Consider the following 20,320-nt stretch of genomic DNA (forward strand, 5'->3'; position numbering starts at 1 on the left):
GGTGGGAATACTGGGTAATCCCATGACGGTGGAACGCAGGGAGTTCGATCTCTTCCAATTCTTCAGGATCCTCCCCTTCGTCCGGTAGGTTTGGCTTCCTGGACAGGGCGTCTGCGTGGGTATTGGAGCGTCCTGCCCGGTATTTGATCGTGAACTCAAAATTGGACAGGCGGGCCATCCATCTCTGCTCCAGGGCACCCAGTCTTGCAGTGTCCAGGTGTGTCAACGGGTTGTTGTCCGTGTACACGGTGAACCTGGAAGAGGCAAGGTAATACTTAAAATGTTCGGTTACTGCCCACACCACTGCCAGGAACTCTTGCTTGAACGAGCTGTAATTCTCAGGGTTTCTTTCCGTGGGTCGCAGTTTTCGGCTGGCGTAAGCAATTACCCATTCTCTCCCCTGCTGGATCTGGGACAGTACGGCTCCTAGCCCGATGTTGCTTGCGTATGTGTGGAGGATAAAGGGCTGGCTGTAATCAGGGTATGCCAAGATTTCATCCCCCATGAGGGCCATCTTCAGCTGGTGGAAGGACTCCTCTTCCAGCTTTTCCCATTTGAAGGGTGGCTTCTGGTTTTTGGCCTTCCTGGACTGGCCTATCAGGAGGTCCTGCATAGGAGCTGCCTTCTTGGTAAAACCGGGAATGAATCTTCGGTAGTAGCCGACCAACCCGAGGAACTGCCGCACTTCCTTTATGCTGGATGGTCTTGGCCAGTCCTTAATCACGGTGATCTTGTCAGGGTCGGGGGCTACTCCGTCAGCACTCACCACGTGTCCCAGGTACTGTACCTTTGGCTTCAGTAGATGACACTTCGAGGGTTTTACCTTTAGGCCATAGTTTGCCAGGGCTTCAAACACTTCTGCCAGGTGTTCCAGATGGTCCTCATAGGTCTTGGAATAGACGATGACATCGTCCAGGTATAATAGGACCGTCTCGAAGTTCCGGTGTCACAGACAGCATTCCATCAACCGTTGGAAGGTTCCTGGTGCGTTGCAGAGCCCGAACGGCATACAGTTAAATTCGCTGAGTCCCATCGGGGTGGTGAATGCGGTCTTCTCCCGGTCCGCCTCTGCTACAGGAACCTGCCAGTACCCGCTAGTGAGATCCAAAGTAGAGAAGAAGTTAGCAGATTTTAATGCAGCTAAGGACTCTTCTATCCTTGGTAACGGGTACGCATCTTTGTGTGTGATACGGTTGACCTTCCTGTAGTCTACACACATTCTCATGGTGTTGTCTTTCTTTTTCACTAAGACTAGTGGAGCTGCCCAGGGGCTACAGCTGTCCCTAATTACCCCAGCCTCCTTCATGTCTTTTAGCATCCCCTTGGCGTGTTGATAGTGTGCAGGGGGTACGGGTCGGTATCTCTCCTTTATGGGAGGATGGTCTCCCGTTGGGATGTGATGTTCTACCCCCTTTACTCGCCAAAAGTCTAGCGGGTGTTTGCTAAACACTCTCTCGTACTCTTGAACCACCCGAATGCAGTTGCTGACACCAGTCCTCCATTGGTTTCTTAGAGCCGTTACCTTCCTCTGGTTGAGATGGAGGCAAGGGTTCCACGGCCTGTACAGAGTTCTGGTTGATGGTGAACAATTTGGCTAGCGTGGCATACCGGGGCAAGTATACTTCTCTCTCCCCGATATTTATGATGCGGACGGGCACCCTCCCATGACGTACATCGACCACCCCCCGTGCTGTCAAAATGGTGGGCCTACTGTCTGAGTAGACGGGTTCTACCATTGCTTGGTAGTCTCTACCTCTTAGACCAATAGCTGCCCGGCACCAAATCATCATCTCACTTTTTGGGGGCATGGCAATAGGGAACGGGTCACACATTCTCACGCTACCTATCTCACCACCAGATAGTTCCACCTGTTGCCGTTTCATCAGTGCCCGGATCTCTTTTTGGAGCACACGCTGCTGGCTGGAACTGGCGTTCTTGGCAACCTGCTGCAAAATAAGAATCACCTCTGCAAGACAGTTTTCAATTACGTTAGTACCTAAGGTGATTTTTTGGTGACTCTCGCGACGGTCAATGTCCACAATGATAAGTCCTTGTGCCGGCAGTTCAACTTTACCGACCTTGATGGTCACTTCCTTAAATCCTATCTGTGGCACAGGCTGACCATTGCTGGCGATAATGCTCAGGTCGTCATCTGGGTAGCGGGTTATGTCCGAGTCATTCCAGTACCGCTTGAAGAGCACGTACGGGATGGTGGTGACCTGTGACCCGGTGTCTAGTAGGGCACTCATAGGAATGCCATCCAGTACCACAGGCAAGACCGGACGTCCCCCTACGTATTTGTCACGCCAGTTTGATGGGCCTGATGATCTTATGCCTAGAGGTTGGCCCTCTACCCCAGGTTGTGCCCGTTTAAATGACAGTACCTTGCCATATGTCCGGGTTGATTGCAGCGGCGGCAGATGGGTCGTCCGTCCTCGTTGTATCTGTCGCTGGGTCTTCCTCTGGCCGGTGGGGTCCTCTTCAGTCAGCGCCACGGGACGTCCTCCGGTCCGGATGCCAGCTGGATCTTTCCTGGAGAAGAGACCTGTAAAGACTGCACAGTTCTGGTTAGCGCGGCAACGCTCTTAGTCAGCTCTTGGACCTGATGTTGCAGGTCTGTAGCCGGGTCATTGTTCAAAGCCTGCGCATCAGCTCCCACAGGCCCTGCAGACAAGGGCACCGCGTCCTGGTGATAAGTGATAGCAGGGCGCCTGTGGGTCACAGCGCCACCTGGTGTCGGTTCTCGGAGCACCCGGATGGCTCTGTCCTTGAACTGTGCAAAGTCCAGGTCAGGGTCCTGTAAGGCCATTGCCCGCAACTGGGTTCGGTGGGCGTTGCACAGTAGACCCTCAATAAATTGTTCAGTCAACAGCTTGTCTTCATTTCCCACGCTGTCAGGGTCTGCCTGCTGGCTCTCAGGGCCTCTTGTAAGTTTAGAGCATAGTCCCTTATACTTTCATGTGCCCTTTGTTTGCACCCGTAAAATCTTAGTTTTATCTCGGCTGAGGTTCGGGTATCAAATGTGTCTTTCAGCCGGGCTAGTATCTCTCTGACAGTCCTCTTCTTCCCAGGTGACCAGGACTTTACCTCCCTTTGGGCTGCCCCGATTAGCTGGGCCACCAGGATGCTCACTTTTTGCTCTTCCGTGAGGGGGTATACCTTGAAGAGGCTATCCAGCCTTTCCCTAAAGTCACTCAGGGTATGTGACTCCCCTGAGTACTGGGGCAGCCAGGTTGCCCCCGGGATATAGGGCATGGTGAATGGCATGACCGCTGCAGCGGTTGCGCTGGCGGCCGGTGTGGCGGTGGAGCTCCCCTCGGTGTCCGACATCATCCTTCCCCCCTAGTGGACCGTGGCCTACCTTGCGATGCTCTTCTTCCGTAGGCCTCCCCGACTATCTGCACTCTTTCCTGGCTACCTTGCTCTATGCGGGAAACTTCACCACAGGTAAGTATAAAAGTCTCTTTTTCAGGCACGCAGTACCCGGTGGTTGTGGGCACGAAATCCTGCCGACTACGCCAAAGTTGACGCGCCCCCTGGGCCTGTGCTGTGCAGGGGGATACCCGGAGCCGGATCGCTGGGGGTTGTAGTCTCAGTGTGGCGGTGACCCGGTCCGTGCCCAGGGCAGTCAAACCAGTGGCAGTCTTAAGTAATAACAATGTCCGACTACGCCACCCGTGGATTGCGGTCTTTGGGCTCCGCCGCTGCGCTGCCGACCGCTGAGGCTGATGTTGTTTGCGCAGCCGAGTATGGGATAACTCCCCACGGGAGAAGTATTGCCTCAGGGCAGCTAATGTGGAAGATGGGAGTGATGGTGTGAGCGTCCCAGTAGTAATGGTGCTGGTGCGGCGATGAAACACAGAGACTTGTGGTGCAGTTCAGGGTCTTTACTGATGGTATAAAGCAGACCCTCCCGGGAGTACTGGTTAGCAGTAGGGGCCTGGTCAGTCTGTGAGCAAGCAGGATCTCCCCTGGCCAGGTGGAGTTGTAGGCCTCCCCGTCTCTCTGCACTCTTTCCTGGCTACCTTGCTGTGTGCGGGTAGAAGTAGCCCACGTCCCTGAGTATACCGTGTGGTGCTCACCCGTATGGCCGGTGACTTGGGGCCTTCCGTTAGCCTCCGCTTCACGATGGCGGTGCTGGTCCCTTGCTTGTGACCGTGCCTCCGGGCTTCTAAGGCCAGAGGACATGGAATCCCCTGCCGGTTGGATTCTGCTGCTGGACCTGGATGTCCCCCCAGCCTCGGACTCCGTGTCCGGGTTTAGTGTCTTCAGCCAAGGCGAGCTATCTAGCTTCCAGCCTCTGGCACTCGCTCCTGCTCCTACAGAGCTCCTGTTGTCACTTTCCCTATGTCTGCTGTCCTCCAGACCTGACTGCGTCTCTGTCTGGGACTTCACTCCAGGCTCTGACTAACCTAATCCCGCCCCAGACCCAGTTTATAAGGGCAGATTCCTCCCCTCCCAGGTCTGGGTGGGCCGTGTTGCATGCTTAGGGCTCCTGACCAGAGAAACCTCCCACTTGCTCTCAGACATAATATTTCTATTACTGTGGCAACCAGACCCCTGGGGTGCCACAATGGTCTATGAGAAGTATGCAAAAGAAAAATACAAGTTTCTAAGATGCCTATCAAGTTAGACTTCATTTTTAGTGTCACATACATTTCTATTATATCTTTTGACATAATCTGCAACATTTTTACCATCTTGTTACGTTAATACATTGCTTTGCACATCAGAAAACATTTATTTTCAGCACTTTATGGCTGTAAAATAAGTACTCTGGTATTCTGTGCCAAAAAATGGTCTAGACCAAAAAATGAACATTGATGCAAAAAGTGTCTAAAATACATAATGAATTTGGGACATACCATGTGCTCCATATACATTTGAATCCTCTCAGCATATAACTACAGATTTCACATTCTCTATAGCTATGACATCATATGTGGTGTTATCGTTTTGTGCTTTGGTTTAGGTTTTCATTCCATTCTCCTCTTCATGTCTGCTCTCCATCAGATAATCTGCTTCAATTACCTGTTCACAGTGGGGAGGGGGTGCAGGCAGAAATCCAAGGCCTCCAGCCTTTAATCTGTATAACTGTATAACTCCATTTATAAGAGTTCAAATCAAATTGGGCTCCTATTATGGTGCTAGGGTTTTACAGTGACATTTCATTGGTCCCTCCCTTTTATATCCGTCCCAATGTGAACACTTGATGTCTTCTCATTCGCTAACAATGCAGTTAGTCTATAAAGAGGAGTCCATGGTAGGCCAACTGTGATTAAAGGGTTTGGGACCTAACTAGAGTTGCCTCTTCTGTCCACCATTGTCTGCGTCAATGAAACACATGCACCTAAGACCTTGGTAGTACAGTAGATTGTACTTGTATAAAAGGAATCTCTGCAAGGATTGTGTCTCTCAATGAGCTTGTCAACCATTTCTAGTATCAACCTGCTGAATAATAAATACTTCTCTGGAAAACTGTACAAGCCAATACTGGAGATCAGTTCAGGATAAGTAATATAATCTATCTATATAATTGTCTTATCCCGTCTGTCTGTCTGTCTTTCTGTCTGTCTTTCTGTCTGTCTGTCCTGGAAATTCCGGGTCGCTGATTGGTCCGGCCGCGGCCAATCAGCGACGCGGCATTTCAGAAAAACATGGCGGCCATTAGCGGCTCAGGTGAGGCACGGAGGTCAGCGGCGATGCAGCCGGGAGATGCAGCCGGCTGCTCGCAGCATAAGTCCCCCGACCGCAGGCGCCACTGACCTACATGCGGCTATCGTCGGAAGATAATAATAATAATAGTTTTTATTTTTATAGCGCCAACATATTCCGCAGCACTTTACAAATTTTAGGGGGGACATATACAGACAGTACAGAAAAAGCATATCTCATATCGAAAGGAGTGAGGGCCCTGCTCGCAAGCTTACAGTCTATGAGGAAATGGAGGAGACACAAAAGGTAGAATGTACATATATTGTATAATGCAGCCTTGATATACTAAATAGGATAAATAATACATGGACTGGTCGCCTGCCAGTATGTGTACCGTCCTGACAGAGGCTATTGAGTGCATGGTTGGTATGAACCTGAAGTTGAAGAAGATTTTAATATGGGGGAAAACTGGGACGGACAGAGTGTGTTTAGGCGATACGCCAGTCTAAAGAAATGTGTTTTTAGGGTTCGCTTGAAACTGTGGGTATTGGGAATTAATCAAACTGTCCTGGGTAGTGCATTCCAAAGAGTTGGCGCAGCACGCGAGAAATCTTGGAGACGGGAGTGGGAAGTTCGGATTATGGAGGATTTTAGTTTTAAGTCATTTGCAGAATGGAGGGCACGTGTAGGGTGGTAGACGAGACAAGGGAGGAGATGTAGGGGGGTACTGAAGCATGGAGCGCTTTGTGGGTAAGCGTGATAAGTTTAAATTGAACTCTATATTGGATGGGCAACCAATGCAATGACTAGCACAGGGAAGAGGCATCGGTGTAGCGGTTGGCGAGGAATATGATCCTGGCTGCTGCGTTAAGGACGGATTGGAGAGGGGAGAGTTTAGTAAGAGGGAGACCGATTAGTAGAGCGTTGCAATAGTCAAGACGAGAATGAATAAGAGCTACAGTAAGAGTTTTTGCTGAGTCAAAGGTGAGAAAAGTCCTGATTCTTGAGATGTTTTTGAGGTGTAGATGACATGAACGAGTGAGTGATTTGATGTGAGGAGTGAAAGAAAGATCTGAATCAAAAATGACCCCAAGACAGCGGGCTTGTTGTTGGGGAGTAATGGTTGAGCCACAAACGGAAATGGCAATATCAGGCACAGGTAGGTTAGTGGAGGGAGGAAAGACGAGTAGTTCAGTTTTTGACAGATTCAGTTTTAGGTAGAGGGAGGACATAATGTTAGACACGGCAGTAAGACAATCACTGGTCTTTTGTAGTAATGCAGGGGTGATGTCCGGAGCAGAGGTGTATAATTGGCTGTCATCAGCATAGAGATGGTACTGAAAACCGAATCTACTGATTGTTTGTCCAATAGGAGCGGTGTATAAGGAGAAAAGAATGGGGCCTAGGACTGATCCTTGAGGAACCCCGACAGTAAGGGGAAGTAGGGAGGAGGAGGAGCCGGCAAAAGACACAGAGAAGGAGTGGTCAGAGAGATAGGAGGAGAACCAGGAGAGAACAGTGTCCTTGAGGCCAATAGTGCGGAGCATAGTGAGGAGGAGCTGGTGATCCACAGTGTCGAATGCTGCAGAGATATCCAGAAGAATCAGCAGGGAGTAGTGACCATTGGATTTAGCTGTTAGTAGATCATTAGAGACTTTAGTGAGGGCAGTTTCAGTAGAATGTAAAGAGCGGAAACCAGATTGTAAAGTGTCAAAAAGAGAGTTGTCTGAGAGATAGTGGATGAGACAGGAGTGGACCAGGCGTTCCAGGAGTTTAGAGATAAAGGGAAGATTGGAAACAGGTCTGTAGTTGGCCGTGCAGTTCTGGTCAAGGGATGGTTTTTTAAGTAATGGTTGTATGCTGGCGTGTTTAAAAGAAGAGGGAAAGATACCAGATGAGAGGGAAAGGTTGAAAATTTTAGTTAGGTGAGTGGTGACAGCTGGAGAAAGGGACTGAAGGAGATGTGAGGGAATAGGGTCACTGGTGCAGGTGGTAGGGCGAGAAGATGCAAGGAGCCTGATCACTTCATCTTCCGTGACTGGTTCGAAGTCAGAAAGTGAGCAAGATACAATGTGGCGGGGGAGAGCATGCATAACATTTGGGGATTGGGAGAAAATTTCCTGTCGGATATGGTCAATTTTTTCTTTGAAATAATTGGCCAGATCGTCAGCGCTGAGGTCGGTGGTCAGGGCCTGTGTTGTTTGATTGAGGAGAGAATGAAACGTGTCAAAGAGTCGTTTAGGATTATTGGAAAGTGAGATGATGAGGTTGTTAAAGTAGGTTTGTTTGGAGAGGTGAAGGGCAGAGTTATATGTTTTCAGCATAAATTTATAATGGAGGAAATCTTCGGGCAGATTTGATTTTCTCCACAGCCGTTCAGCGCACCTGGAGCACCGCTGGAGGAAACGTGTTTGAGGTGTGTGCCAGGGTTGTCGCCGTCTATGCCGAATTGTTCTTTGTGTAGAAGGTGCGGCTTCATCCAGGGCGCGTAGCATTATTTCGCTATAATGCTTCAATGCAGAGTCGGGACATGAGAGGGAGGAGATTGGGGCCAATGATGATTGCAACCTTTTTATAAATTTCTGGGTGTTAATGGCGCATAAATTTCTATAAGTGTGGACGGTGGGAGTGTCTTGAGTAGAGTCACAGTTCTTGACAGAGAATGAAAGAAGGTTATGGTCAGAGAGTGGAAGGGGATAGTTAGTATAGTCATGTACTGAGCAAAGCCGGGAGAAGATCAGGTCCAATGTGTTCCCGTCCTCATGTGTAGGAGAGTTAGCAAGCTGTGAAAGGCCGAAGGAGGAGGTTAGTGATAAAAGATGCGTGGCAGATGGGGAAAGAGGATCGCCAATTGGGATGTTAAAATCTCCCATGATTATCGTGGGGATGTCGCAGGATAGAAAATTTGGAAGCCAGGTAGCAAAGTGATCCAGAAATTGAAGGGGGGGACCTGGAGGGCGATAGACAACCGTCACTCACAGGGAGAAGGGTCGGTAGAGTCTGACTGTGTGGGCCTCAAAAGACGGGAAGATAAGGGAGGGTACAGGGGGGATAACCTGAAAAGTACATTTTGTTGAGAGAAGCAGACCAACACCTCCACCTGATCTGTTGTCAGGTCGCGGGATATGAGAGAAATGTAGGCCACCATAGGAGAGAGCTGCGGCGGTGGTGTCCGACTGCTGGATCCAGGTTTCAGTGAGAGCCAGAAGGTTGAGGGAATTAGAGAGGAAAAAGTCATGGATGTAAGAGAGTTTATTACAAGCTGAGCGCGCATTCCAAAGGGCACAGTTTAATGAGACAGAAGATATGCAGGGAATATTAATGAGATTAGCAGGGTTTCTGAATGTAACAGGGAAAGAGTTAGTGTTATTATTACTGGAGGGTCCTGGATTAGGAGAAATATCACCTGCGACTAATAGAAGGAAGATACAGAGAGTGAGCAGATGGTTGATTGATTTGTGAGAGCGTTTCCTGTGTTGTATGGTGGGAATGAATGGATCTGCGTGGTATAACATTGTGAAGAGAGTATGACAACTGTACATAGGAGAAGAGAGGAGAGAGGGGTTAATATGGATGAAGTGTGCCGAATCAGTGGGAGAACGGTGAATGTGGATGATTGTAGCAGTCAGAATATAAATGGCACAGATACAAATGGTGAATACTGATTGCCAAAAAGATGACCTGCAAGCAAGTTTGTTTAATTGTCTTGCATGTCTTACCTGTCTCCTGCCCTGTCCAACTGCCATTTTCTAACTGCCGGGGCACTTCGATAAAGTATTCATAAATGCTATATGCATAAATGCCCCCGCATAAATGCAGCCCCTTGACTATGTCTCAATATATAGGGACGTTTCTGCTTAGATCTACACAGATTTAACTTGTTAGCAATCAATCACTAGCTTAAGACAACAGGAGACAATAAAACTGCAGAAAAAAAAACAGACTGGCAAACTCAACATGGATCATAAACTCTTAAAGTTAGTGTGATGACCTTAAAGTATCATGGATTAAACAACGTAGAGGAGTGAAAAATATATACCAGTGATAGGCTGCAGAGCATTGCATGGAAATACAAGGCAGTTTTCAGGATAGATCACACAAGGAGTGAAAAATATATACGAGTGATAGGCTGCAGAGCATTGCATGGAAATACAAGGCAGTTTTCAGGATAGATCACACAAGGAGTGAAAAATATATACCAGTGATAGACTGCAGAGCATTGCATGGAAATACAAGGCAGTTTTCAGGATAGATCACACAAGGAGTGAAAAATATATACGAGTGATAGGCTGCAGAGCATTGCATGGAAATACAAGGCAGTTTTCAGGATAGATCACACAAGGAGTGAAAAATATATACCAGTGATAGGCTGCAGAGCATTGCATGGAAATACAAGGCAGTTTTCAGGATAGATCACACAAGGAGTGAAAAATATATACCAGTCATAGACTGCAGAGCATTGCATGGAAATACAAGGCAGTTTTCAGGATAGATCACACAAGGAGTGAAAAATATATACCAGTGATAGGCTGCAGAGCATTGCATGGAAATACAAGGCAGTTTTCAGGATAGATCACACAAGGAGTGAAAAATATATACCAGTGATAGGCTGCAGAGCATTGCATGGAAATACAAGGCAGTTTTCAGGATAGATCACACAAGGAGTGAAAAATATATACCAGTCATAGACTGCAGAGCATTGCATGGAAATACAAGGCAGTTTTCAGGATAGATCACACAAGGAGTGAAAAATATATACCAGTCATAGACTGCAGAGCATTGCATGGAAATACAAGGCAGTTTTCAGGATAGATCACACAAGGAGTGAAAAATATATACCTGTAAGAAGAGAAGAAAGATGAATATTAGCAATGCCATTTTCTAACTGCTACAGCCGCTTATCTCCCGAGGACAAGTGTGACTCCCCTCCCTTCCTTTCCCCTCCTTTTCCCTCCTTTCCCCTCCTTTCCCCTCTCCTCTCCTCCCATCCCTCCCCCCGCTCGATCAGGACCCCGGCGTCATACTTACCCCTCCCCTCCTCTCCCCTCCCCTCTCCTCTCCTCCCGTCCCTCCCCCCGCTCGATCAGGACCCCGGCGTCATACTTACCCCTCCCCTCCTCTCCCCTCCCCTCTCCTCTCCTCTCCTCCCGTCCCTTCCCCCGCTCGATCAGGACCCCGGCGTCATACTTACCCATCCCCTCCCCTCCTCTCCCCTCCCCTCCTCTCCCCTCCCCTCTCCTCTCCTCCCGTCCCTCCCCCCGCTCGATCAGGACCCCGGCACCCGGCGTCATACTTACCCCTCCCCGTGCCTGCGCAGCAGCTCCTGTGTCTTCCGCTGATGCTCTGTGACGTTTCAGGTCAGAGGGCGCGGTGACGTCTTAACACCGCTCTCTCTCCTGACCGATCACAGCGCACAGCGTGAAGATGCCGGCTACGCTGGAATCCGGAGCAGCAGCTGAGAAGTGAGGTGAGTATTGGATTTTTTTTTTTTTTGTATGGGGCCATAGGGGACCTGCATGGGGCACTATGGGGGATGGGACATCCTGCACGGGGTATTATATAGGGGGGATGTGACAGCCTGCATGGGGCATTATATGGGGGGAGAGGTGACATCCTGCATGGGCCATTATATGGGGGGAGAGGTGACATCCTACATGGGGCATTATATGGGGGAGAGGTGACATCCTACATGGGGCATTATATGGGGGAGAGGTGACATCCTGCATGGGCCATTATATGGGGGGAGAGGTGACATCCTACATGGGGCATTATATGGGGGGAGAGGTGACATCCTACATGGGGCATTATATGGGGGAGAGATGACATCTTACATGGGGCATTATATGGGGGAGAGGTGACATCCTGCATGGGGTATTATATAGGGGGGATGTGACAGCCTGCATGGGGCATTATATGGGGGGAGAGGTGACATCCTGCATGGGGCATTATATGGGGGGAGAGGTGACATCCTACATGGGGCATTATATGGGGGAGAGGTGACATCCTGCATGGGGTATTATATAGGGGGGATGTGACATCCTGCATGGGGCACTATAGTGGGATGTGACTTCCTGCATGGGGCACTATAGTGGGATGTGACTTCCTGCATGGGGCATTATATAGGGGGGATGTGACATCCTGCATGGGGTATTATATACGGGGGATGTGACATCCTGCATGGGGTATTATATGCATGGGGTATTATATACGGGGGATGTGACTTCCTGCATGGGGCATTATAAAGGAGGGTCGGGAGACATATGCTAGAATACCCAATGCTTTAGAATCGGGCCACCATCTAGTGTATTTATAACACCACTCAACTTGTTATGTAAAATATATACAGTATGTCTTAAATTGTGCCGTGAAAAGGTGACTATATGTCACGGATGTATCAGAGGTGACAGACAGTTGCCCTGCAGTTTGTTGCAGGAGATCTCTACGTTTGGCATTACAGACATCTTCTTAGAGGCTGGCTGTCTCTAGAACCCAGCGGCTACCTTCCTCTGGCTAATTAGCTCCCTGGCCTGGGTGTATAAATACCTGGTGTGTCTGAGAGGGAGGTGTTAGCAATATTCATTACTACTTACTTGTGAGGCTTTAACAAGAGCAGTGATTCGTCCTTTCTGGAACTTGAGGCCCTATGTGCATTTGTCTGGAGTTGTCTAAAGCTAAGCAATCCCCCCTGTTTGTCTACCATTGTTGTCTATAGAGTATAGTGGAGATCAACTAGTGCTCATCTCCTCCCGTCCCCAGCCTAAGCCATACGCCAGGGAAAGTCAGGGCAAGTCACGCGTACGGCAATTTGTGCAGAGCCAATATAGGGACGGTAGTTGAGACAGGGTGAAACTAGACCAGTCTAGGAGGTCTCCACTCCCCCCCTTTCCCTTTTCCCTCTGTGTTGAACTTAGTCTTTCCCACACCTGGGTTAACACTATAGTACTTCACAAAAGAGTTTAAAATTGACAAAACCATTTTTTGCAATGGGAACAATTCTGGTTCATTAATTGATATTAATTGCTCAAAATAGTAACATTTTAACATATAGCTATGTGATAAAATCAATGCAGAAATAATCTGTCTAATATTTAGTTTTACAGTGTATAACACCATTATTTCCTGTAATGTTACAGGATAACCGTATCGTCGATGTGCTTCATGGATTTCAGCAGATTTCCTCTGGACACCCAGAACTGTTCTTTAGAACTGGAAAGTTGTAAGTAGGTTTCTATATTACTTTAAGAACATAATTCAGTTTTATTATGTAGAATATGCGAAAAATATACATTTTCTTTATCATATGATTATCAGTTCATTTTTAAAATGCTGATATAGTATCTGCCATTACTACCTCTTGTGGTCGAGCATTGCACAGTCTGACTACAGTCGTGGCCAAAACTTTTGAGACTGAGCCAAATTTAGTTTTCACAAAGTTTGCCACGTCAGTCTTTTTGGATCCCTTAGTCAGATGTTTCTATGGTTACTGAAGTACAATTATTAGCATTTCATAAGATTTTAAACTTTTCTTGAGAAACACATAAAGTTTCCTGGCCATGGAACTAATTTTTCAATGTTTTGTTTACCGAGCTAATCAGTAATCACTTTCACCTTGTGACATGGTCTCAATCATGCTGGAAAAATTCACCAAATTGCTCCTGGATGGTTCACAGAAGTTGCTCTTGGAGGAAGTTTAGATCCCATTCTACAGTATATTCATGGCAGTGTTTTTAGGCAAAATTGTGAGTGTGCCCCCGCCCCTAGATGAAAGGCAACGACAGATATGAATGGTCTGCATTACTGGTGGTATGACACAGGACTCATGGTAGCGCTCAACTTTTCTTTTCCGGACATTCATCCTTCTAGGTGTCCCAGTCAGTTTGAAAGAGGCCTCATCAGAGAAAATCACTTTGCAGGATTTACAGGAATTGGACTGCCGAGGACTGGGGTGTAGTTATTTTCTCTGATGAAACCCCATTCAGACTGTGTTTTCAGACCAAGTCATCTAGAGCAAAACACAGATATTTCTGTTTTTTTTATCTCATTCACGGATCAATCTTGTTAATACTAATCTATGGGTCTGAGAAAAAAATTGGACAGTGTTCGGATGCTATATACGTGCCATCCAGTTGCTGTCTGTTTTTCATGCAGTGTTTGGTAGAAAATACTTGAAAAACCTCTAACAGTTTTTTTGTATGTGAGAAAAACTGATTACATTTTGATGGTAAAAACTGACACTAAGTCTAAGTTTAGGGGATCTTATATTCAGTCCAAATGCAGTCTATGAAAAAATGGACAGCACACGGGCAACACTCAGACTAATGTTATTCAATGCTACAGTGCTTTTTGAGTGATTTGAGTGATTTTTTTCACTCACCGAATCTGCGCGAGAAAAAAGTCAGAGTATGCACTAGTTTCTTCCGTGTGTCGGATGATACTCGCACATTCAAGTCTATGGGTGTGCAAAAAAAAAAAAAAAAAACACTATATAGCATTCAATTCTTATAGCTAAATTGCAATACTTTAAACCTTACTTGGTCATGTAAATTTTTAATAACTACTGCTGTATAAAATCAGATTACATATGGATGACAAATGAGAAAAAAATTGTCCCAGTTTTCTGGATGCAACTTGGATGATTTTTTTTACACGTATGTGTGAACACTGATGGGAATCAGTTAGTTTTTTACGTATGAAAAAAATCAGTGATGTGTGAATGAGCCCTTGCTGTGAATCAAGAAACATGAGCCCAGTTGTCAGCAGAAGAGCTTATCGAGGACTGGTTGCCCTGTGGTGTAATGGAGGGCGCGTATAGACTATATTCCAAAGTGTGTGTTTGGGCTGGGACCAGGGGTGGATTAAGAGTAGCAAGGGCCCCGGGCAGTTTAGAAGGTGTGGCCCCCCCTACACACACACACCTGATGTATCACATGTCACATGATCCCCTGTGATAGATCATGTGATAGTTCACGTGAAATTAATTTGGCACAATATTAATATATTAATTATAATAATTTTTTTTAGGTTGTGTGCCCACTATGTGTTTTTTAAGCGTTTCCGCAGTGGCAATTCCGCTGCAGAAACGCTTAAAAACGCTTGGTAGAAGGCCTGCCATGTTCCCCAATGATAATCCGCATGTGCTGTGCACATGCTGCGGAAATTTCCGCTGCGGATTATCATTGCGGAAAAAAACGCAGCACTACCAATTATTTTGCGCAAGCGCTGCGTTTTCGACGCCATTGACTTGAAATGGAACGTATGGAATCCGCATCACTGCATATGTAGATGAGCATTACATGCGTTTCAATGTGCGGATGGTACCAGGGTCTGGAGAAGAGGAGACTCTCCTCCGGACCTGGGTACCATAGAACCTGTAAAAAAAAGAATAAAATAAAAAATATACATTATACTTATCTTCTGATGGCCCCCGGTGTCTTTATCCGATGCATCCTGGCTTGCCGGCAGCTCGCGGTAGACTAAAGGACCTGTGGTGACGTCATTTAGTCATGTGATGGGTCACGCGACCGCTGACGTCGGCAGGCCATCAGAAGGTAAGTATATATTTATTTTTTATTTTTTACCATTCTTTTACGGTCACACTATATAAATCCATGCCGGTTGCATGGATTTATATAGTGTGACCAAGTTGTCAAGTACTTTTCCAAGTGATGCTAAAATCGCTTGGAAAGCGCTTGACAACCCGCATGGGGAAATGCATGTGAAGAACGCTTCACATCCGCTTGTCCCCGGCAGGAAAAACGCATGTACAATCCACATGTACAATCCGCATGCGTTTTTTCTGCCAGGGAGATGCAGAAACGCTCAAAAAAAATCCGGAGCATTTCTGCATCGTGGGCATATAGCCTTACATTAATTGTATGGCTTAATATTGAGCACACGTAGCCATCTATACGCAGCGGGAGGCCGCACGTAGCCATCTATACACAGCAGGAGGCCGCACGGTGCCATCTATACACAGCAGGAGGCCGCACGTAGCCAACTATACACAGCAGGGGGGCGCACGGCGCCATCTATACACGGCAGGAGGCCGCATGTAGCCATCTATACACAGCGGGAGGCCACACGGTGCCATTTATACACAGCAGGAGGCCGCACGTAGTCATCTATACACAGCAGGAGGCCGCACGTAGCCATCTATAAACAGTGGGAGGCCACACGTAGACATCTATACACAGCGGGAGGCCGCACGATGGCATCTATAAACAGCGAGAGGCCGCACATAGCCATCTATACACAGCGGGAGGCCGCACGGTGCCATCTATACACAGTGGGAGGCCGCACTTAGCCATCTATACACAGCGGGAGGCCGCACGTAGCCATCTATACACAGCAGGAGGCCACTCGGCGCCATCTATACACCTGGAGCCCCGGGCAGTAGCCCAGATTGCCCTCATTATAATCCGCCTATGGCTGGGACTAATGGAAACCAGGGATGAATTTGCAATTGAGTTCATAATACATGGGAACATGGTATTACATAGCTGATAAATAATACGCTGTATATGGTAAGGGTCAGGCTCCCGGCAAGAGGTGTCCAAAATGTTACCAATTTATGCTTCACTGATTCACTGCCCATTGGGATACACTTCAGAATTAATTTACCATACTTGTACTTCGCTTTTTGACAAATTTATTAGGAAAATAGGTGAATTGATTTTCCTATTTTACTTTATGGACCCGCATTCAACAATTAAACTGCTCATGCTGAATCCTGTCCAAATCTGAGTAAAAAGCTCTATTTGATATTAAAAAGGTTGTCCACTACTTTTTGATAAATGACCTATCCTTAGGATAGATCATCAATGAGTGATCAGCTTGGGTCTGACACCCAACACCCCAGCCGATCAGCCTGTCATCGGCGGCACTGCGGCCATCAGCCGGAGGTACTCATTTGCGGAGCTGGCCGTCTTCTGATAGTGGCTGCTGCAGGGTACTACACATCTGCCTCCTACTGATTTGTATAGGTGGCGGATGTGTAGTACCAAGCTTCGGCCTCTACCAGAAGATGGCCAGCTCTGCAAGTGAGTCAGCCGCCGCCACTGATAGCAGCTGAACGGCGGGGGTGTCGGGTGGCGGACCCCGTGTGATCAGACATTGATGACCTATCCCAAGAATAGGTCATCAAACAAAAAGTAGTGTACAGTCTATATAGAATTTGCGTCCCTCTCACCTCCCAGAAATGAGAATTTCGCCAGAGTTTGTGCTCACGCTGCTAAAATAAAATAATTTTTTTTTTACCTTGTGTAAATGCCGTTGTTCTCCCGAATCTGGCATTGTTTTCTTTAGTTCCTCATCCTCTTTTTTTTAGCCAAGTAGGCATGTTCATAAACTATTCTGTATGGGAGTCTTCTTGAGAACCACTCCCAGTTGGCTGAAAAGACTACATATATTCAGAGAAGAGAGGATCAAATCTCAGGAACGGAGAAGAGCAAGAACATAAGAAAAACAATGTTAGATTCAGGAGAGCAGCGTCATTTACACCAGGTAAAAAAACTGACATATGTATGACAAATATGTCTTCTTTAAAGCACGGTGGCTCAGTGGTTAGCACTTCAGCCTTGCAGCGCTGGGGTCCTGGGTTCAAATCCCACTGAGGACAACATCTGCAAGGAGTTTGTAAGTTCTCCCCGTGTTTGCGTGGGTTTCCTCCGGGTTCTCTGGTTTCCTCCCACACTCCAAAGACATACTGATAGGGAATGTCGATTGTGAGCCCCAATGGGGACAGTGCACATAATGTCTGTAAAGTTCTGTGGAATTAATGGCGCTATATAAGTGAGTAAAATAAATAAGTAATTTAATTAAAGCACACTAGTGCAAACAAAGCACAAAACATATAACTATTTCATAGAATCATAGAATCATAGAATGGTAGAGTTGGAAGGGACCTCCTGGGTCATCTGGTCCAACCCCCTGCTCAAAGCAGGATTCACTAGATCATCTCAGACAGATGTCTGTCCAGCCTCTGTTTGAAGACGTCCATTGAAGGGGAACTCATCACCTCTCGTGGCAGCCTGTCCCACTCATTAATCACCCTAACTGTCAAAAAGTTTTTTCTAATATCTAATCTGTGTCTCCTCCCATTTAGTTTCATCCCATTGCTTCTAGTCTTTCCTTGTGCAAATGAGAATAAAGATGATCCTTCTACAATGTGACAGCCCTTGACATATTTGTAGACAGCTATTAAGTCTCCTCTCAGTCTTCTTTTTTGCAAGCTAAACATTCCCAAATCCTGCAACCGTTTCTCATAGGACATGGTTTGCAGACCAGTCACCATTCTGGTCGCTCTTCTCTGAACTTGCTCCAGTTTGTCTATGTCTTTTTTAAAATGTGGTGCCCAAAACTGTACACAGTATTCCAGATGAGGTCTGACCAAAGAGGAGTAAAGACCGATAATGACTTCACGTGATCTAGACTGTATGCTTCTGTTAATACATCCCAGAATTGTATTTGCCTTTTTTGCTGCTGCATCACACTGTTGACTCATGTTCAGTCTATGATCTATTAGTATACCTAAGTCTTTTTCACATGTACTGTTGCTTAGCTCTATTCCTCCCATTCTGTATATGCTTTTTTCATTTTTATTGCCCAGATGTAGTACTTTGCATTTTTCCCTGTTAAAAACCATTCTGTTGGTTGCTGCCCACTGCTCCAGTTTATTTAGGTCTTTTTGAATCCTCTCTCTCTCTTCTCTAGTATTAGCTATCCCTCCTAGCTTTGTGTCATCAGCAAATTTAATCAGTTTACCCTCAATTCCTTCATCTAAATCATTGATAAAGATGTTGAACAATACAGGTCCCAGGACGGAGCCCTGTGGTACCCCACTTGAGACAATCATCCAGCTGGATGTGAAGCCATTTACAACCACCCTTTGAGTCCGATCACTAAGCCAGTTATGAATCCACCTAACAGTTGCCTGGTCCATTGCATACTTGGTCATTTTTTCAATAAGGATGGTGTGAGATACTTTGTCAAATGCTTTGCTGAAGTCAAGATATACTATATCTACAGCATTTCCCTGATCCACCCAGTCAGTGGTTCTGTCATAGAAGGAAATTAAGTTAGTCTGACATGACTTGTTAGTTACAAACCCATGCTGACTCTGGTTAATCACTTCATTCTTATCCATGTACTTACATACATGTTGTTTAATAATTTGTTCAAAGATCTTTCCTGGTATAGAAGTCAGACTCACCGGCCTATAGTTCCCTGGGTCCACCTTCTTCCCCTTTTTGAAGATAGGAACAACATTTGCTCTTCTCCAGTCTTCTGGGACTTCTCCTGTTCTCCAAGAATTTTCAAAGATTATGGAGAGTGGTTCTAAAATTTCTTCTACGATCTCCTTCAGTACTCTGGGGTGTAATTCATCTGGACCTGGAGACTTGAACTCATTTATGTTAGCTAAATATTCCCTCACAATCTTTCTGTTTACAGATAACTTGGATTCCTCTATTCCTTTAAAAGGACAGTGAAGATCAGTTGATGTTACATTTTCTTTCTGAGAGAAAACAGATGCAAAATAGGAATTAAAAAGTTCGGCCTTCTCAACATCCTCTCTTACCATTTCTCCATTTTCATCCTGTAAAAATCCTATAGCATCTTTGACTTTTCTTTTACTTTTGACATACCCCCAAAATCCTTTTTTATTGCTTTTGACATCTCTTGCAAGCCTTAATTCATTGTCAGCTTTAGCTAACCTGATACGTGCCCTACAGGATCTGCAGACTGCATTATAATCTTCTTTAGATATGCCTCCCTCTTTCCATTTAATAAACATTTCTTTCTTTCTTTTTAGCATGTGTTTAAGTTCTGTGTTCATCCATCCTGGTTTCCTTAAATGCTTCCCATTCTTCCTACTTTTCGGGATTGTTAACGATTGTGCTTTGAGAATTTCATTTTTAAAAATTTCCCATCCTTCCTGGACATTTTTGTCCTTAAGGACATCCAGCCATTGGATCCCTCCTATTCTCTTTCTGAGTCTCTTAAAACACTGTGTGACACTGTTGTGTCACTGTGTGACACTGTTGTGTCATCTGATATGGTTTGTTTTGAAGCTTCTGGGTCCATATGCAAAATCTGTAACAGTGTTCCTCTCCATGTTCTACTTACATATTCTTACAGTGGATATAAAAAGTTTACACACCCCAGGTTTTTGCCATGTAGAAAGAATTATACCAAGAAGAAGAATTTCAGAACTTTTTCCGCCTTCAATGTCGCCCATAATCTGTACAATTCAATTGCAAACTAAACTGAAATCTTTTTAGTGGAAAAATAAATATAAAGAACTAAAATAATGTGGTTGCTTAAATATGCACACCCTTATACTGATACTTTGTTGAAGTTCCCTTTGCCATTATGACAGCATTTAGTCTCTTTGGGTAGCACTCTAAAAGAATGACACATCTAGAATTGGCAATCTTTGCCCATTCTTCTCTGCAGTAGCTCCAAATCTGCCAGATTGCGAGGGCATCTCCTGGGTACAGCGCCTTCTTCAGGTCACCCACATATTTTTAATTGATTGCAGGTCTGGGCTAGGGCTGGACCATTTCAAAACTCTGATCTTCTTGTGATGAAGCTATTTAGCCATTCTTTTGTTGACTTGGAGGTATGCTTTCGGTCATTGTCATACTAAAAGGTAAAATCCATCTTT

General features: G+C 46.1%; 1 protein-coding gene across 4 annotated transcripts in view; it reads left to right on the forward strand.

Moving 5' to 3' along the window:
• GABRR3 (gamma-aminobutyric acid type A receptor subunit rho3) overlaps positions 1-20,320 on the forward strand; it is a 91,891-nt gene that overhangs the window by 49,474 nt on the left and 22,097 nt on the right. For all 4 annotated transcript variants that reach the window (XM_073668164.1, XM_073668165.1, XM_073668167.1 and 1 more), the window contains one exon: positions 12,789-12,871. In XM_073668164.1, the coding sequence (XP_073524265.1) occupies positions 12,789-12,871 (83 nt within the window). The remainder of the gene's footprint in view (positions 1-12,788; positions 12,872-20,320) is intronic.

Source organism: Phyllobates terribilis, unplaced genomic scaffold, assembly GCF_046119375.1.
Source record: "Phyllobates terribilis strain yellow unplaced genomic scaffold, ASM4611937v1 Scaffold_2__4_contigs__length_985480577, whole genome shotgun sequence".
Lineage (NCBI taxonomy): Eukaryota > Metazoa > Chordata > Amphibia > Anura > Dendrobatidae > Phyllobates > Phyllobates terribilis.